Raw genomic sequence first — 17,960 nt, 5'->3', positions numbered from 1 at the left:
TGCTAAATTAGTGCTTGCATATCTATCCAATCGATATGCTCATGCTATATTTTAATTGTGTTTTTAACACAAACAAGAGAGGCACACCTCTGAGATCCGTCCTGACCCTGTTGTAGGGTCTAGTCTGGAAAGCGCCCTGAAGTGCTCTGCAAGACTGGAAACATGTAACTGAGGGAGCTGCACAAGGGCTTCTGCTGCACGCCCACAGGGGCTCAAAGCACATGCGCTTCATTAGTCAGGAAAAGAGCAGTTTCACAATTAAACCAGTTACTTAGAGGGATGGTGGGCTCTTTCACTGGAGGTCTTCATGCTGAGGCTGGACAGCCATCTGCTGGGGATGCTCTAGCTCTGGATTTCCTGTTCTGAGCAGGGGTTGGACTACATAGCCTACAAGCCCCCTTCAACAATTCGAGTCTATAGAATAATCTATTACTCAGTGCAATAAAGTGTGACATAAATCTGACATCAACATTCTTAGTTCATAAGGATCCTTTCAGAAGTGCCAAGAAATGTTGCTAAGAAAGCAGTTTCATTCCTAGTGAATAAGCTATGAATGTTATTAATGTAAGAAAGGAGAGGAGAGCTGGTCTTGTGGTAGCAAGCATGACTTGTCCCCTTAGCTAAGCAGGGTCCACCCTGGTTGCATATGAATGGGAGACTTGATGTGTGAGCACTGGAAGATATTCCCCTCAGGGGATGGAGCCACTCTGGGAAGAGGAGAAGGTTCCAAGTCCCCTCCCTGGCATCTCCAAGATAGGGCTGAGAGAGATTCCGTCCTGCAACCTTGGAGAAGCCGCTGCCAGTCTGTGAAGACAATAATGAGCTAGATAGACCAATGGTCTGACTCAGTATATGGAAGCTTCCTATGAAAGTGAAAAAGTTAAAACTTAATGTGCTTTCTGATCAATTGAACCCTTTAATTTTCTTTACAAATGTGTAAAATCAAGCATTCTTATTGGCACTTCTGAAAATGCTCTTAAAGCTAAGAGCTTTGTGAAACTGCATCACACTTTATTATGTAATAGATTATTCTACATGTGCTTCCTTATGTAATGAAAGAGAATGAAGAATCAAAGTCTAAAATATGACTGCTTCTTGTGCAAAATGTCTTAACTAAGTACTCAGCCCAACTGGGAGTCATTGAGTTAATACACTGTCCTCCCTGAGCTAGATGCCATTTCTAAATATTGCTTAAAGGAAAAGTACTTTATGTAATGAAACACTATTAATCAGATGGCAAAGAATCCATCTTCTAATCCAGATTCTGCAAATATGATCAAACTGATAACAGAAATATCCAGAACGGAATCTGTTCATTTTGACCATACTTTCCTATAAGAGGACTTTAAAAGAAACTGATTTAAGAAGAAAAATATTTAAATAATGGCTTTAACACATTTTATTCACTTACCCTCCCCTTTGATCTCATGGGGATAACCAATTACTGCTGTTTCAGGTACTGCAGGATGTTCATCCTTTTTGAAACAATGAAGAAAATAAATACAGCTTTGCATTTATGCTGGCTTAATTAAATCCCTTCCCTTTAAAACCTAAATGAGTAGATGACAAAAAGGTGCCTTATACATACATACATGTGTGTCATTTGGGCCCAGTTCTCACACACAGCAGAGGAGGAGATAAATCTGAGCCTTGACAGTAACACTTTAGATTGCAGGTGAGGTCTCATGTGATAAAGTACTAAATAAGATTCTTACACACTGAACAAGTCATTAGCAAGTCAAGGAGACACCTTGGTTAAAACCCATCCTTGATACCTACTTTGCTATGTACAGGCAATATTTTTGGTATTATAGAAACAACCAATCATTCTGTATGAACCCTCACCTGTGTCTGAAGATATATCCCAGATGCAGACTTATTACTTTATCTGTTGTTTGTGAGAACTAAGTCTGTTTTAACATCACTTGATGACTTTCTGTCAAATTTATAAACTATCTCCATTGATAAACACTGTTCTCAAGTTGACACTAAACAACAGAAGTTCTACCTGTGGTCACTAATCTGTGATGACTTATTCATGCCTGCAAGTCATCACATGATACCATTAGGGGGTGATTAATAGAGACAGCTCTTAAATAAAAATTTGAATGTTAGTGGCAGTGATAACTTATCAATCAGCCATGTTCAATCATTTTTACAAGGTAATTTTTGGGATCCACACAGAAAGAGCTTTTCCTTCCCTAGTAATTACCATAACATCTTCAATCTCAGCAGTTCCAAGTCTGTGTCCACTAATGTTTAGGACGTCATCCATTCGCCCTGTTATCTGGTAATAGCCTTCTTCAGTTCTATGTGCACCATCTCCTGTGAAATAATAACCTGTAGTGACAAAAAGTCAGGCATCAGTAAAAGCTGATTTACATGTTTGCTAATACTGCAATTAAGATCACAATACTCTCATAGGAGAAATAAATACTGTGTATGTTGCACATGGGTTATCACCATAATTATGACGGCAACAGAAGGGAACAGGGTTGCTTTATTATATTTTTTAGTATTTAGTTCTAAAAATATAATGTATAAGCACAGCTAACACATACTTAGTAACATATGTGATATATGGGTATGTGTGCCAGGATAGGGTAAGGCGACTGTGGCCTCAAAACAGTAACTCTGGCAGCAGGACTCAAATGCCTTAGTCTCCGCACCACTGTAGTTGCTTGCCAGAATGGGGAGCTGCTAAACTGCTCTCTGATACACCAGTGCCACCACTATAGGTGGCCAAAAATGTATATTGCAGCTACCAATTCTGCAGACTTTGGTGACACAGAAGCCAATAAGGTTTCACCTGGTCTTACATAAAGCTACCTGCAGCCTCTACCACCAGCTTGTCTCTGGGTTCCTTAGAACCAGCAGGGGCTAGAAGCCTGAGAGAAATCCAACGTCCGCACTAGAAGGAAGGGGAAAGGCATTGTAGGAGTTACTACAAATAAACAAAACAGGATGGGTTGCGGATGGAAAGAGGCAAACTTGGCCCATAGCCTCAGCACCAAGGCTGGCTCATCAGGTACTGTAGAAATGGAACGATGATCTATGTCATAGTCTTCTAATGCATCTTTCATGCCTCAAATTCTGCTATGAGATTATCATAAGCAGCATCTCTTCCAGATCATGACACATTTCTAGACCAGCACTGTATTTTACAAACTACTGCAACAGCTTATCAGCTCTAGATTACTGGTTCTTTTATTCATGTTTTGCAGTCTTGAAAATAAGTATTATCCTTGTGTAACTGTACATGTACCATCAATTATCTGTCTCTGTACTAAAGCATTCAGGCCCAAACAGTGACTGCAGAGGAAATCTCAGAAGTAATTTTTAATCAAAATTGCCTTTATATGTAATGTGCATGATCGATACATGCTGCAGGATTTTGCTTTTCTTGGCACAGAATTTGCTGCTACACCACTTTCCCCTACAAAGTGCAGAGTATACACAGCACAACATGCCATTGTCAATGGAAAAAAGAGTCAATTTATTCAGAAAACTGCAGTACCAACATTTCTTTTAAATCACTCTCACCTGGGTAAGCTTTGAAATAAGCTTCTATAAATCTCTGATGGTCTCCATAGATAGTCCTTGCTATACCAGGCCAGGGCTTTGCAATGCAGAGAGCACCAGAGACATCATTGCCATCTATCATTTTTCCCTAGAGGTCCAAGCATAGGAGCAGCTGTCATCATGGCTATGCAACAGAAATGTCTTATACCAGAAATATCCCAGAACTGGGCCATGTGGCCAACGTTTTCTGTTCATTAAGCTTCTATGACTTAACACAGCAACAACAACAACAACAGCAGCAGCATTATGATCAGCATGAGAGCCACAGCCTTCAATGCCAAAGACAGAACTTATAGTGAAAACAACATGGTCAAAAATTTGAACAAATAACAGCAACAGAAGTGATGGGGTGGGTGGGAGAAATGCGACTACTTGGGCATCTAAAATATGAGAAATATCTACTCCTTCACCCCACACACAATTTTACTTTATAGCATGAGGAGAGATAAGGATCTGATTTCCACTCTCCACCTCCTGTTAGAGCACTGGCTCCAAGTTCTTCATGTTAGTTATATTAGCCCCGAGAGCTAATTGTATCATCTAATATCTGTAAATCAATGAAAAGCCGATGTGGTGAGAATATTGGCCTTAAGAGAACAGAGTTCAAACTACTGCTCAGCTAACTAGTCACTATTGTATCCATTTTGGCATTGACACCAACAAAGGAGGGAAAATTTCCTATGCAGATGTGCCCTGCTATATTAAAACAATAACAGTGATATGGAAGAATGTGATAAGAGGGGGCATTCTTGATCTCTGTTCCCCATACATAAGGTGGCTTTCTCTCAGACCTCTAAACTGTGTCTTTGAAACTGACACAAACGCCCCCAGTTCCTGGAACAGATCTGACTTAGGTTTCAGTGGTGGGAAGGTACGGCAAGAATCAGTACATACAGCAAGAATCATACACTTAATGACTCTGTGTATATATGATTTTGAAAATAATTTGAAAAAAGTGATTGCCTTGATCTTGGAAGCTGAAATACTCTTTGATTGATTGATTGATTGATTGATTGATTGATTGATTGATTTCTACACCACCCTTCCAAAAATGGCTCAAGGCAGTTTACACAGAGAAATAATAAATAAATACGATGGATCCCTGTCCTTCAATGGCTCACAATCTAAGAAGAAACATAAGACAGACACCAGCAACAGTCACTGGAGGTACTGTGCTTGGGGTGGATAGGGCCAGTTGCTCTCCCACTGCTAAATAAAGAGAATCACAATTACTGTTTTAAAATATGTATTTCAAAATGAATTAAGGAAGAAATTAGCCACATAAACCAAGAAACAGTGGCTGACATGCTATGCAGGGTAACATGCGGCAATTCTGGACCACCTGTGTCACTGCAGGCATCTATAGTGCCACCAACAGTGTTGTGGGCTTGTGTGCTACCACTGAAAACTGTGCTATTGCACTTGCACAGGACTCCACACATTCTTTTCAATGTACATAATATCATGAATATTATTACTATAAAGAGCATCATGGAAGTGTGATTGCACAATTTTAAGTGGTAGCATACCAGCCCTGTTACACAACATTGTGAGCACTGTTTTAGACGCCCACAGCGGTGCGGGAGGTTCAGAACACCCACATTACCCTGTGCAGCATGTCGGCCAGTACATCTACTGAATATATCCGTCTACAGTTTCATCATCAGAATTTTACAGTATCTCAGCTTGACTCACATTCTCATCCATCAGCACCGGTGTAATTCCATAGAAAGGCCGCATTGCTATAGCTGGAACAATCTCAGCTCCTTTCTCTGAAGGCCGAGGAGCAATGCAAATGCCACCAGTTTCTGAAAGAGTTATGAGGAAGGGAAATCAGTTGAAATGCAAACATCTGCTGCTCTCATCTAACCAAATGTACAATGTAGCCACACTTAAGAAAATAGGAAGTTTGCCACTAATTATAATGTGAGGTAGATTGTACCCCCGCCTCCCCAAAAGACTCAAATTATGATTTGTTGAGGCCAAGAAATTTTCTCACCAAACAAGCCCATTGTCATCAACCCAATGATCAGCACCAGGGCTTATCTCTGTTTCAATGTCAAGATTCAGTCCTGGGATATCTGAAGTAATAATAAAGAGGTTCTATATTTCTCTTGTTACTGAACACCCAAACCAGCCCATGCATATTCCAAATAACAGAGAGTATAAATTCTAGGCAGGTGTGAATTCTGGCACTTCCCATTTGACAAATTAAGCACTGTCATTACAGAAGGTGCCCAACTTACAAATGGATTGTGTTCAAAAATTTCATTTGTCAGTCAGATGTTCACAACAGAAATAATATTAGACATTACTCTAAATTATTAATGGAATAATTTTAGTTTTATTTATGGAAGAATGTCTTTGTGTGTGTATGTTATAGCTTTGTTTTGCAAGTTGTTTTTGTATGGGATTGCTCACGAGTTATCTGTCTTCAGCTGAGGCAGATTTTATACATTTCTTTTGAGAGAGATCAGCTGACTCATGCAATAACTTATATACATTCCTTTCCTGTGTTTGTGTGATTAACTGCATTCAAGAGATAAGGTATATAAATATAAAGGAGTTCCTAGTGGGAATTTAGCACCTTAAGTGGTGCAGTGGGGAAATGCTTGACTAATAAGCAGAGGGTTGCTGGTTCGAATCCTCGCTGGTACTATATTGGGCAGCAGCGAAATAGGAAGCTGCTGAAAGGCATCATCTCATACTGCGCGGGAGGAGGCAATGGTAAACCCCTCCTGTATTCTACCAAAGAAAGCCACAGGGCTCTGTGGGCGCCAGGAGTAGAAATCAACTCAAGAGCACACTTTACCTTCGTGGGAATTTATCACAAGAGTGATTTGGTTATTTTGGGAAAAGCAGAGATTTTATTACTTATTTATTTCTTTAAGAAACAGTTGTATTATTAAGCTGAAGCTACATATATTTTATTTTTTGAATTGTAGACCCATCTGGGACACTTTTCACTTTTTTATTTGAACTTTTCTATGTATTTTTATCTACAGCAAATTTGTGTGTATTTGATAAAGCAACAAAATGAGTCATTACCAGGAAAGCTCATCATATGTATGTGTGGTTACTGTTTGTACTCACAGTCATCTGAATCAATACAAAACTGTTCACATATGTTTTGTCTGTATCATGACTTTTAATTGAGGTTCCAGTTTGTTATTTTCAGAGACCAGCAGTGGCTGGGGCAGAGTAGGGAGAGTGGCAGGGCTGCCATTCAGGCATATGGGAAGGAGAGGCATCCTAGGAAGGCGGGAAGTACAGCATCCCTACAAACACTCGGTCTGCCAGTGTTCAACTTCCCAATACTGCAGAGGTTCCTCTTCTAGTTTCAGGCTGCCAAGTTACATCTTGTGAAGCTGAGGAGACTGGAGATGAGCAATCATGGGATGCAATGGCTTTCCTGGGGGAACCCTCCCTCCACCTGCTTGCCTTGGGCACTTACAGGGGTGCTCAGCTGTGAGTGGATAGATTCCAAGGCTAGGCTCTGCTGCTCACAGGCAAGGGTGGGTAATGACTCTTATAAGTTCAGCAAGAGGTAATGGATCTATGTATTTTTATTATATTTATACCCCACCTTTTTTCTACTGGGCAACTCAACAGCAATGTATGTTGAGTCCACAGGAGGTCTTCCATCTAGACTCTGGCCAGACCCAGGAAAAACAGAACAGACCCAGCTTTGTTGCATCGAAGCTGCTACCTCATATGCCTTCAGATCATGCCCCATTCAGAGATATTCCACCCTCCTCTCTGCGTAGGATCTTCATCAACCTAGACTTCCAGTGTTTGCACTTCCTACAAGAGAGAAGGGAGCACTACACCTGAAGCCCAGCATCACAGACATACTTTGAACTGACAAACAGACTCTCTTGTAGTTGGAAGTGAAGGACTTTGCGCTGTCTCATGTTTCAGTGACAGAGAGGGACAGACTAAGTGAGTCAGAGGGCTAGAGAGGTCAAGACATTGGTCATCCCTTCTCTACTGCTCTGACACTATCCCTTTGGTATGGAGATTGCTAATCTTAGGAACTTCCTTCCTTCCTGGCTGCCTGGCCACTTCCTCTCCCTTGCAACATGCAAGCTCCTCTCTCCCTGCACCATGTGTGCGAAGATGCAGAATCCATCTGCATCCAGCTAGGCAGATAGATTAGAGATCCTATCTCCTCACTTTCCTATCTAGAATGGAGTTCTCTAATAAATACTCCTTATATTGATTTGAAACTATGAACTGGCTCCAAGTCATTTTACTCTCAGCATACACGCATGCCTAACCCAATTCCGCTGTGTTGTGCCTCTGTGCACTCTGCTATAATGAAAAAGGCTTTCTCTTACCAGAGAGAATTCCCAACACTCCTAAACTTCCAATTTCCCTTAGCAAGGAGAAAATGGTAACACTTCCCCCACTCCCTGGAAACTTTGTTCTCCCACCAGCACTTGGCACTTAAGAAGGGATGGGCCATTACAGATCAGAGTTCTTGGACAGCCAACCCATCCACAACAGAAATAGATAGGAATGCTTGTGTGTCAAGAAAGGCAACAACATCCTAGAGACTGGAGTTTTCCTGGACCTTTAGGAAATATGTTTGCAACCACCACTGCATTGGAACCATGCAGCTGAGTACAAAGTAGAACCACCGAGCAAGACTTTAACTGCTTGCTTACCAACTGACTTCTTATTTACTGACTCTACTGTTAATGAAACAGTCACACACCTAAAGTTCCTAAAACTGGCTCATCAAACTTTGTAACATGCCCCAACAACTAATGCAGAAAGGGCATCCATTCCTCTGTGAGAATACAAGAACGCTCCCTGCTCTACTTTCTACGCAACACTCCCTAGAAAATGATATGCAATCCATGCTCATGTAAATAGGTGATTTCAGCAGCAGTGATAGAAGTGCAAGGATATTATGGAATGTGCTTCCTTGGCTGTTTTCACAGCACTTCAAATGGTTTCCCTGTAAAGCGGTTTATGAGACTAAAATACTATTATCATATAGGATTAGACCCTCCCACCCATTATGGGCATTCTGCGATTATTTTCAATTCAGGATTGAGCCTCTTAATCATTCTTTCCTCATTTCTATCAGGATAAATATTAAATCAGATCAGAGATTTCAACCTTAATCAGATCTTTTATAGCCTATCACTAATTCAGATACACAAAAAGAAGCAGCAGTAATAAAACCACAAGAATATTAGGTCCTACAAAGAGTAAGAGCCATATCCCACAGTTTGCAAAAAAAAAAAAAGGGGGGGGGGAGTATGCCATTCCTTTAATAGCAGTGATTTAAACCAAATGAAGATCTACTGGTCAATGTCTAATTTATTAACGCTCAGATCTAGGGATTTTGCCTCTTGCTTGCCCTCTGAAGGTTAGATAAGAAGAGGGAAGGAATGCCCTAGTTGGCACAAAACAATACTCTTATCTTTTTCATTTATGAAGATCATGTCTCAAACTATATGGCTTATGCTAATGGAAAAGTTATTTGAGAAGTCTCAAAGGTAATGAATGTTTGCCTTCATTACAAATCTTAGCAAAATATCTTAAAACCACTCTTACTATTTATCATGTGCATAGTACACTTTTTAGGGATTAGCCTCTTTGTCCTTAGGACAATCTGGTGAATTAGTACACTGTGCTCCTATTATATGATTATTATTACTGTTTTCACAGTCAGACAGGTGTTATTGACTGGTTTGTTTTATCCAGACATTGAGTCCTTCCCAAGGACCTGGGATGCCAGAATTTTATTGTCAGTGTTGTTGCTGTTATTATAGATATCATCGCAGAATATAGGCTGTTCCCAGTAAAGCTTCTTTTTGTAATTGGCTGATGGTGATTTCTGTGGCCCCTATGGTGTTGAGGTGCTCTTCAAGTTGTTTTGGAATTGCACCTAGGGTGCCAATTACCACTGGGATTATTTGGGTCTTTTTCTGCCACAGCCTTTCAATTTCAATTTGTAGATCTTTGTATTTGGTGATTTTTTCTATTTCTTTTTCTTCTATTCTGATATCCCCTGGTATTGCTATGTCGATTATTTTGACTGGTTTTTCTTTCTTCTCGACTACAGTTATATCTGGTGTATTGTGTGGCAGATGTTTGTCTGTTTGTAGTCGGAAGTCCCATAATATTTTTGCATCTTCATTTTCTACAACTTTTTCATTTTTATGGTCCCACCAATCTTTCGCTACAGGTAGCTTGTATTTTTTGCAGATGTTCCAGTGTACCATCCCTGCTACCTTGTCATGCCTTTGTTTGTAGTCAGTCTGTGCGATCTTTTTACAACAGCTGATTAGGTGGTCCACTGTTTCATCTGCTTCTTTACAAAGGCGGCACTTGCTGTTTGTGGTTGATTTTTCGACTTTTGCTCTTATTGCATTTGTTCTTAGTGCCTGTTCTTGTGAGCCAGTATTAAACCCTCTGTTTCTTTCTTCAAGTTGCCATTCTTAAGCCATTGCCAGGTCTTGGTGATGTCTGATTTTCCACTTATATGGTGCAAATATTGACCATGCAGGGGCCTATTTCTCCATTTTCCTGCTCGGTTCTTGACTTCTTATTATTATTATTATTATTATTATTATTATTATTATTATTATTATTATTTTATTAATCAAATTTGTACACGGCCCCAATTTTCTTCTCTGGGTGGTTAACAATAGCATAAAATAAGTTAAACCATATACAAAAACTTAAAACAATTAACAATTGTTTTTAAAAAGAAAAGAAACTTCAGGAGAGAGTTTAGGGCTGAGAAGCCATGGGGAGGGTGTTGTATTTTCCCTGTCTATTGTTTCTCTGCACTGCTCTGTTGCCAGCTGAGCAGTATCCAAATTTGCTGAAAAATACCTCTAGGACAGCCGGGTTGGACAGACTTCCAGAATCTAGTTTGTTTTTATATTAGAATCTCAAGGTCCACCTGCTGGAGCCAGATGCAAAATAAAGGTGCTAGGCATACAATGAACATTCAACTGCCATGACTAAAACACACAAACATATAACTATGTACACTTGTATGTTAAGAAGCATGCCAATGTAGCCATTTTTTTCCTGAGAAAAACTTTCTGGGCAAACATTTGGGAGCAATTCCTGAGGTTGCAACTTTTCCTGTGTTAGGTGTTAATGTGGCTATGTTGCCATGCTGGTGCCAGGTTTGTGAGCCATTGGCTAAATGCAATTGCAGCCCCCCTTAGTGGTGGCGGGGTGGGTGGGGCAGGGCCACCGTGCTGGCAGCCACCATCTTTTTTAAATCTGTAACACAGTATCACTTCCTGACATCAGTGGAAACAACAGTGGCATTGTGTTGTAGGTGAAGGAAGAAGACCTTCAGAACAGCCGCTGTCAAAGAACGCTCCAAGTCTCCAAAACTATCTCTGGGGTTTGCGTTAATAGTGGTATCAACTTGAGTGCTCTTTGATAGCACTGTTGGCGGCTGACATCTTTTCTTACGATGCAGTGCTCTCGCCATTGCATACAGTTACACAGTCGTGGGCATGGGTAAATCCATTATAAGGAAGAAAAGATGCTGGCTGCAAGTGGAACTGCCACTGCAAAAGTAATCCCCCACAAGGGGTTGAGGCGACTTAGCTTAGTGGTAGCAGCAGCAGCTTAAAGGGCTTCTTGGAGACTATGCTGGCAGTTGCCTTTTTTTTTTTTAAACCATGGCCTCAGGAAGCAGCTACAAACCCTTTGATGACCCTTGGCCAGTGCCTGATGCCCGCACCTGTGGACAAAGAGGGCTGCAAGATTGAAAATATGGGTAGGAGAATGTATTCTATTGCGTACCTATCCATAAAGATTGCATATTATATGGCTTGCATGGCCAAATTCCATCACACAATTTGGGATGCCCTGCAGCAGGACATAAGGAATCTTCTAGAGGAATTCTGTCAGAAGTTCAAAAACACTTTGGCTAAATCCACGTGCATTACATGCCAGCATCGTAGCACAGCAAAGCACTTGGCAGAAACAGAATCATGTACACCGACTCCTGCTGTTTCACTATGAAGGCATGCATGGCTATGGTTTGCGAACCAACAGCTAGACATGAAAGAAAAAATTGAGGGCTGTTCCTTTGACAGGAAGGGCTTGTTTAGTGAAGAGATTGGCAATACTATGGAGGAGTTAAAGAAATCAAAGTATACTGAGAAAATGTTTAAATCCTCCAGCACTCAATCTCATTCATCATTTATGATGAATAAGTCCTTTAACCAACAGCATCTGTCCTTCAAACCATCAGAAAGGAGAGATTACAAGTGGATTTATCATCCATACCAATGAAGGGGTTACAACACTAAAGGGAAACAGCAGCTCCCATACCAAACAGGAATCTACTAAACATCTTTGATGCTTTGATTGCTCCACCGGACTCCATTCAAACTTCCACCTCCATAAGATTAACCGTTGGAGAAGGAGTTCCAGTGCATCAACCTTTTGCACTAACTATCCTAGTGTCATGGCCCAGACCTCTGAATCAGAAGAGTCAGAGGAGGAGCAGGAGGATTTGGTTGGGAGAGCAGGCTCAGAAGCACAGCAGGAGGATTTGGCTGTGAGAACAGACTCTGAAGCAGAGGTAGAACAGCAGCAGACAGGGGAATCTGAGCAGCTAAAAGAGATGAGGGCTAAAGAGACTGATCAGGAGGAAGCTGGAATTTCACCTGTGTAAAGAAGACGTCTCAAGAGAAAGGCTCAGTGGAAGACACGCAGGCGTAAGATCTCACGGGAGAGGGAATAGAAATGCTGAGTCAGGACAGCCTGATTGGCTGCCCGTTATCTCGAGTCCTATATCAAGCAAACGCTGTTCCTGAGACGGTACTGTCAGCAGCGTTGCCTACCGCAGACAGTGTTCCTCGTGCTTATAATTGTTCAACCTTTCTTGTTCCAGCCTGTCCTTGTTCTGTTCCTTCCTTGCTCCTTACCTAGTTTAGTTTCAAGGGGACTTTATTTTGTACCTAGTTTAGTTTCAAGGGGACTTTATTTTGTTTCTACTACTTTATCTTTGAGAGTCATCCTTCGCTTTCGTCCATGCAGCTAAGCTGCTACTTTCTTATCTACAGAATTTCTATCTTGACTCACAGAAGTGGAGCTGGAGGGACCATAAATCCTGTCAGGTCAGCCGTGCCAACATATTTACAATACCTAGTGACCACTGGGGCACTGGGAGCAGAGGTAGTTAGTGAGGGTCTCCTTACTTGTCCTGCTTGCCTCTATGACCCCTGCCTTGACTCCTCAGATACTTCCTGGAGTGAGTCAGTCCTCTTCCATTCCTCCGAGAGAGTAGATGGAAACATATATCTCTCCATACTTATTCATTATGTAGCTGATAAGATAGGACAATCCATTTTTAGAATGGTTTGTTTTTGGTTTTAAATGCTAAGTATTATTTAAACAATACTATTTATTATTAATATTTAAAGTTTTTAATTTAAGAGGACTACGCTAAGGGATTATGGAACACTGAAATACTACACTATTGGTTCAACTTTCCAAATACATTAAGATTTGGAGAGATCACACACACTCTCTCTCTCCCCCTCATATAATCTCCCTCTCACTTATCCACTCACCAAAATGCTTTCAAATGGATTCATGAAGCTTGATTTGCTAATCTTTATGCCTGTTCAAGTTGATTATCTTGTGACATGCTGCCGCTTCAGAGAGCAATGTTCCAGAGAGGATAAACAGCAATTAATGAGCTATTTTTAAATGTATTGTGAGATGTGCTATTGAGCTAACACTGGCAAATCAACTCACATCTTTCATCCACTATATGAATTACTGTTACCATTACCATTTAAATCCATGGAAAATAATAAATTGTCTCACAGGAATGTGTGCATTTCTTTTTATATGGAGTAATCAGCTTCTGAGAGAACTGTTATGATGTCTGCTTTTGAGTAACATTCATTACCGTAAAATTACTGTTTTTAGCAACCAATAACTTGTTTAAACTAAAGACGTAGGCCAACATTCGTCTTATTAATATAGCCTCTTCACTTTACTCATTACAAGGTAACAGAATGGGCTCACTCACTGTTCTAAAAAGATTACAATCAACAGAGGAAGAGAATGAAAGGAAGGAGAGGCAAGGGTAACTAACAACAACGACAGCAGAGGTATACAGGAGAGGCAAGGATAATCTGGGGTGAACAGAAGCAAATGGAGTTATACCGATTTAGGCTTAATTTAGGAATGAGGATTAAGCCAAAGGCAAAAGGGCTTCCCAAAGGCATCTAGTGGGCCACTGTGGGGAACAGGATGCAGGACTAGATGGGCCTCTGGCATGATCCAGCAAGTTTCTTCATAAGAAGAGTACTCACAGTGGAAGCTCCAACTGGAAATAGGGAAATAAATTAGCGCACATTTGTTAAGAAATCACAGTGGCAATAGAAAGTGTTGATATCTGGGTTTTTGTTGTATAAAATATTTGTTGCATTTAAAATATGTTTATATTTTTGATTATGAAATGCTGTAACCTAGCCTAAGTCTACATAAACACAAAAAACAACTTGAATGTAGGGCTTGTCTATTTTATTTGTTTACTGCAGGCCAGTGTTGAGTGGAAACTGATTTAACAACTGACATGCAGACTCTACATGGAAAACAGCTGGGAACATTAAAGGAACCTATGCCTATGTAATTCAAAATGTATCTATTTGATGAGGGGAACATTTCCCCACCACTACTTATCAGTGAGGTGGAGGAGAGAAATGCAGGGCATTGCAACATCATGATAGCAGGTAAATTCAACTAGATGTTCTAGATGAGGAGATATGGGAACCAGATGTACTAGATAATCCTTGAAAGATAGTCTGAGAGGCATCTGCCCTTTCTAGAATGACATTTTCGAAGATTTTTTGGTTGGAAGGTATGGCATTAAGCAGTTCTCAGATTGGTTCAAAGGTATAGCATGGACAAATTGGTTGGCATAAATTTAAGATATGAGGTACAATCCAATTGTTTCCAAGAAGTACAACTGTATAGTCTCAATTGACTGCCCTTATTAGAGAAAACAATCAACACAACTGCCATGTGTAAAATACTTTCAGCAAGCATGATGGCTAGGATCAGGTACTAGCAGCTACCACTGTAAACAGAAATTCAAGACACCACACTACAGCTTTTTTTAACCTTTTACCTGTTTGCCACCAAGTGTCCACGAGGGTGCACCGTCCTTCTCCCACGACATCATAGAACCACTGCCAAGCTTCATGGTTTATAGGTTCTCCCACTAAAAGACAAAATCATTAAGGAGAATTGTGACTTCTGGCAAAAATATTTTTATTTGGTAACGAGTCAACAAAAGCAATCATATGAGGAATGACTGAAGGAACTGAACAAGTTTAGTCCAGTAGCAACTGTTTGTGTCATGAAGAATAGGACATGAAGCAACAACGGGGGGGGAAAGAAGGTACATTAGATTAAAGATCAAGTAATTTGTAACAAATTCATCTGATCAGCCGCAGAAAAAGGAGCCTGAAAAATTGTAAAAAACCCTGGAGGTTTTCAAGGAAAGCATGGGCTGCCATTTGTTGAGAATACTATACAAAAAAACAGGTTGCTTACCTGTAATTTATGCAGTGGGGAGGTACAGGTGGGTCTCATGAATGACAACGGATCACCTCCATATCATAAGTTACAGGTAAGCAACCTCTTTATCTGGAAGTGATCCATTGTTATAATAAGAAATGGATGACTAACCAGTCTTTTTTCCCTATGGCGGAGGGTGCAGCCTTTTCACCCACTATTCTAGAACTCTCTTGAGTACCTCTCTTCCAAATTTGGCTACAGCAGCCATACGTAAGTCTATGGTATAATGCTTTATAAAAGGCATATAAGTAGTCCAAGTTGCAGCTGCACACAGGTCTTTAAAACAGAGTCCAGATAAGTGAGCAGCCAAAGAAGTGTATGTTCTTGTGGAGTGTGCTTTTACCACCTTCGGAGGTTGCTGGTTCTGTAACTTAGAAAATTAGTTCAACTAACCAGTGAGATAGTCTTTGTCTCGATACTGGCATGTCTTTATTTTTGCTTTTGAATAGTACAAAGAGCAGCTTTGTATGCTGAAAATCTTTTGTTCTTTTTAGGTAATGGAGAATGGCCTGATTGAGGCCCTGGAGATCCATAATCACCCTGATTCCACCATCCTGCTTTGAAATGAGGAAATAACACGAGTAGAATCCCTTTAGCCAGTCCATCCATCACACTGACACTATCACTCCCTTTTCCAACAAAGTTGGTATCTCTTCCCATAAAAGCGGGAATTGGGGGAGTGATCTTCATGCCCTTGAAGCCTGGCAAATTTTCAAACTCAATTTCATAACTCAAATTGATAATTCTTAAGACCCACTGGTCTGATGTTATCTGGTGCCTGCTGAAGCATGACTGGCTAGTCTGATGACACGGGGTGGCAAAAGAGGTGCTATTACAGGTATGCCACTGATAGCCAGTACCTCGGTGTTCAAAATGTTGGGCGATGATGTTATGTGCGGTGGACAATTTTGGGAATCAAAGGGACTGCTTGGAGGCATCTTTCCCAGGGGTCCCTGATTTCTGTTCTTTTGTCCAAAGCCCTTTATGTGGTACGGCTTGTACTGCTTCTTAAGCTGTTTACAGTCTTGATACCAGAAACCAGAATGTTTCCAACTGAAGTTTCGGTAGCGGGAAGAGCCTTGAGTAGTCGTCATAGTAGATGAAAAACTCTTTGCAGTAAATCTTAACTTTTTAAAAGTCTCCACTGCTAAGTCTGTTGAATCACTAAAAAGACCTTTGCTGTCGAACAGCAACGCGATCTCTCTTATCATTCTGTAGGGTTGAAGAATGTAACCAGGCATGGCGCCTGAGAGAGACTGCAGCGGTCATTGTCCTAGATTTGGTTTCTGTCAAATGTTTAAACGTATTTAGCTGCTGTCTGGTAAGTTCAGCTGACTTGTTAAGTATCTCCTCATATTTATACATAAAGTCTTCTGGTTTCAATGAAGAGAGTTCCTTTTGTAAAGATTCCCACAGGCAATAATTGTAATGTGCCATATAGGCTGCATAATTTGCAATGTGAATAGAGAAGCTCGCAGTGGCATCCATAAACATCCAGTTTCCTCCCTTCTTTATCAGAAGAGGTGGAATGATGGTGGCCCAATTTAGATGAGGCCACACATTCTATTACTATAGAGTTCGGAGAAGGGTGCTTTAAGGTAAGCATTCTCCCCCTCTTGAATACGGTATAAACTCTCTAAAAGTTTGGAAGTCGGAGTAGAAGTTTGCAAGACTTTCCCATGCTGTTTTAGCTGCTTTAGAAATAACTGGCACTATGGGCAAGGCGACAGGTTGTGTGGACTGCACTGCGGCCATAACAGTCTCCATAAAGTTGCAGTAGTGGTAGGCGTCAACACTGCTGTCAATACTGCTGGTCGTACAGGTTGGAAAAAGGTGAGACCAGTTCTAGTCGTTGCACTTGTATACGGTGACAAGGATGGGGTTTTTGGAGTGGAATTTCCATCCACATCAACATCCAGGCCATCACTTTAAAATCCCTGGTATGTAGAACCAGAAGGAGTACTGGTGGTAGAGTCCATTAGTGACTTTGCAATGCTTGATCGAAGAAGGTATCATCAGTGTTGTCAAATAAAAGCAGAGGAGACCTCACAGGTGTTTGCGCTAGAGACAACGATAGAGGCTTGTAGGAATGTGGAAGAACAGCTGCCAATGGCAAACTCAGGATATTCTGTTGAGTAGATCTATGCTCGACTTGGCTATCGATACTGAAGCGCTTGGTATTGAGGCCAGCATTGCCGTCAATGTCGGTATTGACATTTCCTTCAATATTGACATTGCCATCTATGTCGACGTTGGTATCGACATTGCCATTGATGTAGATGGTCCCGATAAAGGGCCAGTAGACAGTAGAGAGGTCGTCAATGTCAAAGGGATCGGTAGCGAAGGATCCATCAATTTCGACGAATCTCGACATTGAACTGATGTAGGCGAGGGAGTCCTTGATTTTGACGAACGTGGCGTCTTTGACTAATGTTTCTTCGGAGGTGGAGAGTCGGTATTGGAAGAGACTCGATGCTGTTTGTTTCTTATGTCCAGCATCGGAGGTTCTCGGCTTCTTAAAGACGATCTCTTCCGGGTCACTTACCAGGGTTTTAGACTGTGCACGCACAGACCTGACTCCGACATCGAAGCCGTCAAAGTCGATCTTGGCATCAAGTCAATTAATGCCAATCTCGATGTCAACTCCAGTCTCGGCATCAGGGGACACAGTGCATCACCACACAAAGCTGCTCTGAGGCACAACAATCCATTTTTCAAAGTTTTTTTAAAAAATGATCTACAAATCCTGCATGTGGCCAGAACATGCTGTTCACCCAAAC

General features: G+C 41.0%; 1 protein-coding gene across 4 annotated transcripts in view; it reads right to left on the bottom strand.

The window, feature by feature from the left end:
• Positions 1–17,960, bottom strand: part of ACSS1 (acyl-CoA synthetase short chain family member 1) — a 71,047-nt gene that overhangs the window by 10,091 nt on the left and 42,996 nt on the right. For all 4 annotated transcript variants that reach the window (XR_008305706.1, XM_053243601.1, XM_053243613.1 and 1 more), the window contains exons 8-12: positions 14,729–14,821; positions 5,278–5,390; positions 3,544–3,670; positions 2,213–2,340; positions 1,412–1,475 (exon numbers count right to left, since the gene is read on the bottom strand). Coding sequence is in view for 3 of the 4 variants with exons in the window: in XM_053243601.1 (XP_053099576.1) it covers positions 1,412–1,475; positions 2,213–2,340; positions 3,544–3,670; positions 5,278–5,390; positions 14,729–14,821 (525 nt within the window). In the remaining variant the exon portion in view is untranslated. The remainder of the gene's footprint in view (positions 1–1,411; positions 1,476–2,212; positions 2,341–3,543; positions 3,671–5,277; positions 5,391–14,728; positions 14,822–17,960) is intronic.

The sequence above is a fragment of the Hemicordylus capensis genome, chromosome 1 (assembly GCF_027244095.1).
Source record: "Hemicordylus capensis ecotype Gifberg chromosome 1, rHemCap1.1.pri, whole genome shotgun sequence".
In the NCBI taxonomy this organism is placed as follows: Eukaryota; Metazoa; Chordata; class Lepidosauria; order Squamata; family Cordylidae; genus Hemicordylus; species Hemicordylus capensis.
This window is presented reverse-complemented; position numbering and strand designations above follow the sequence as displayed.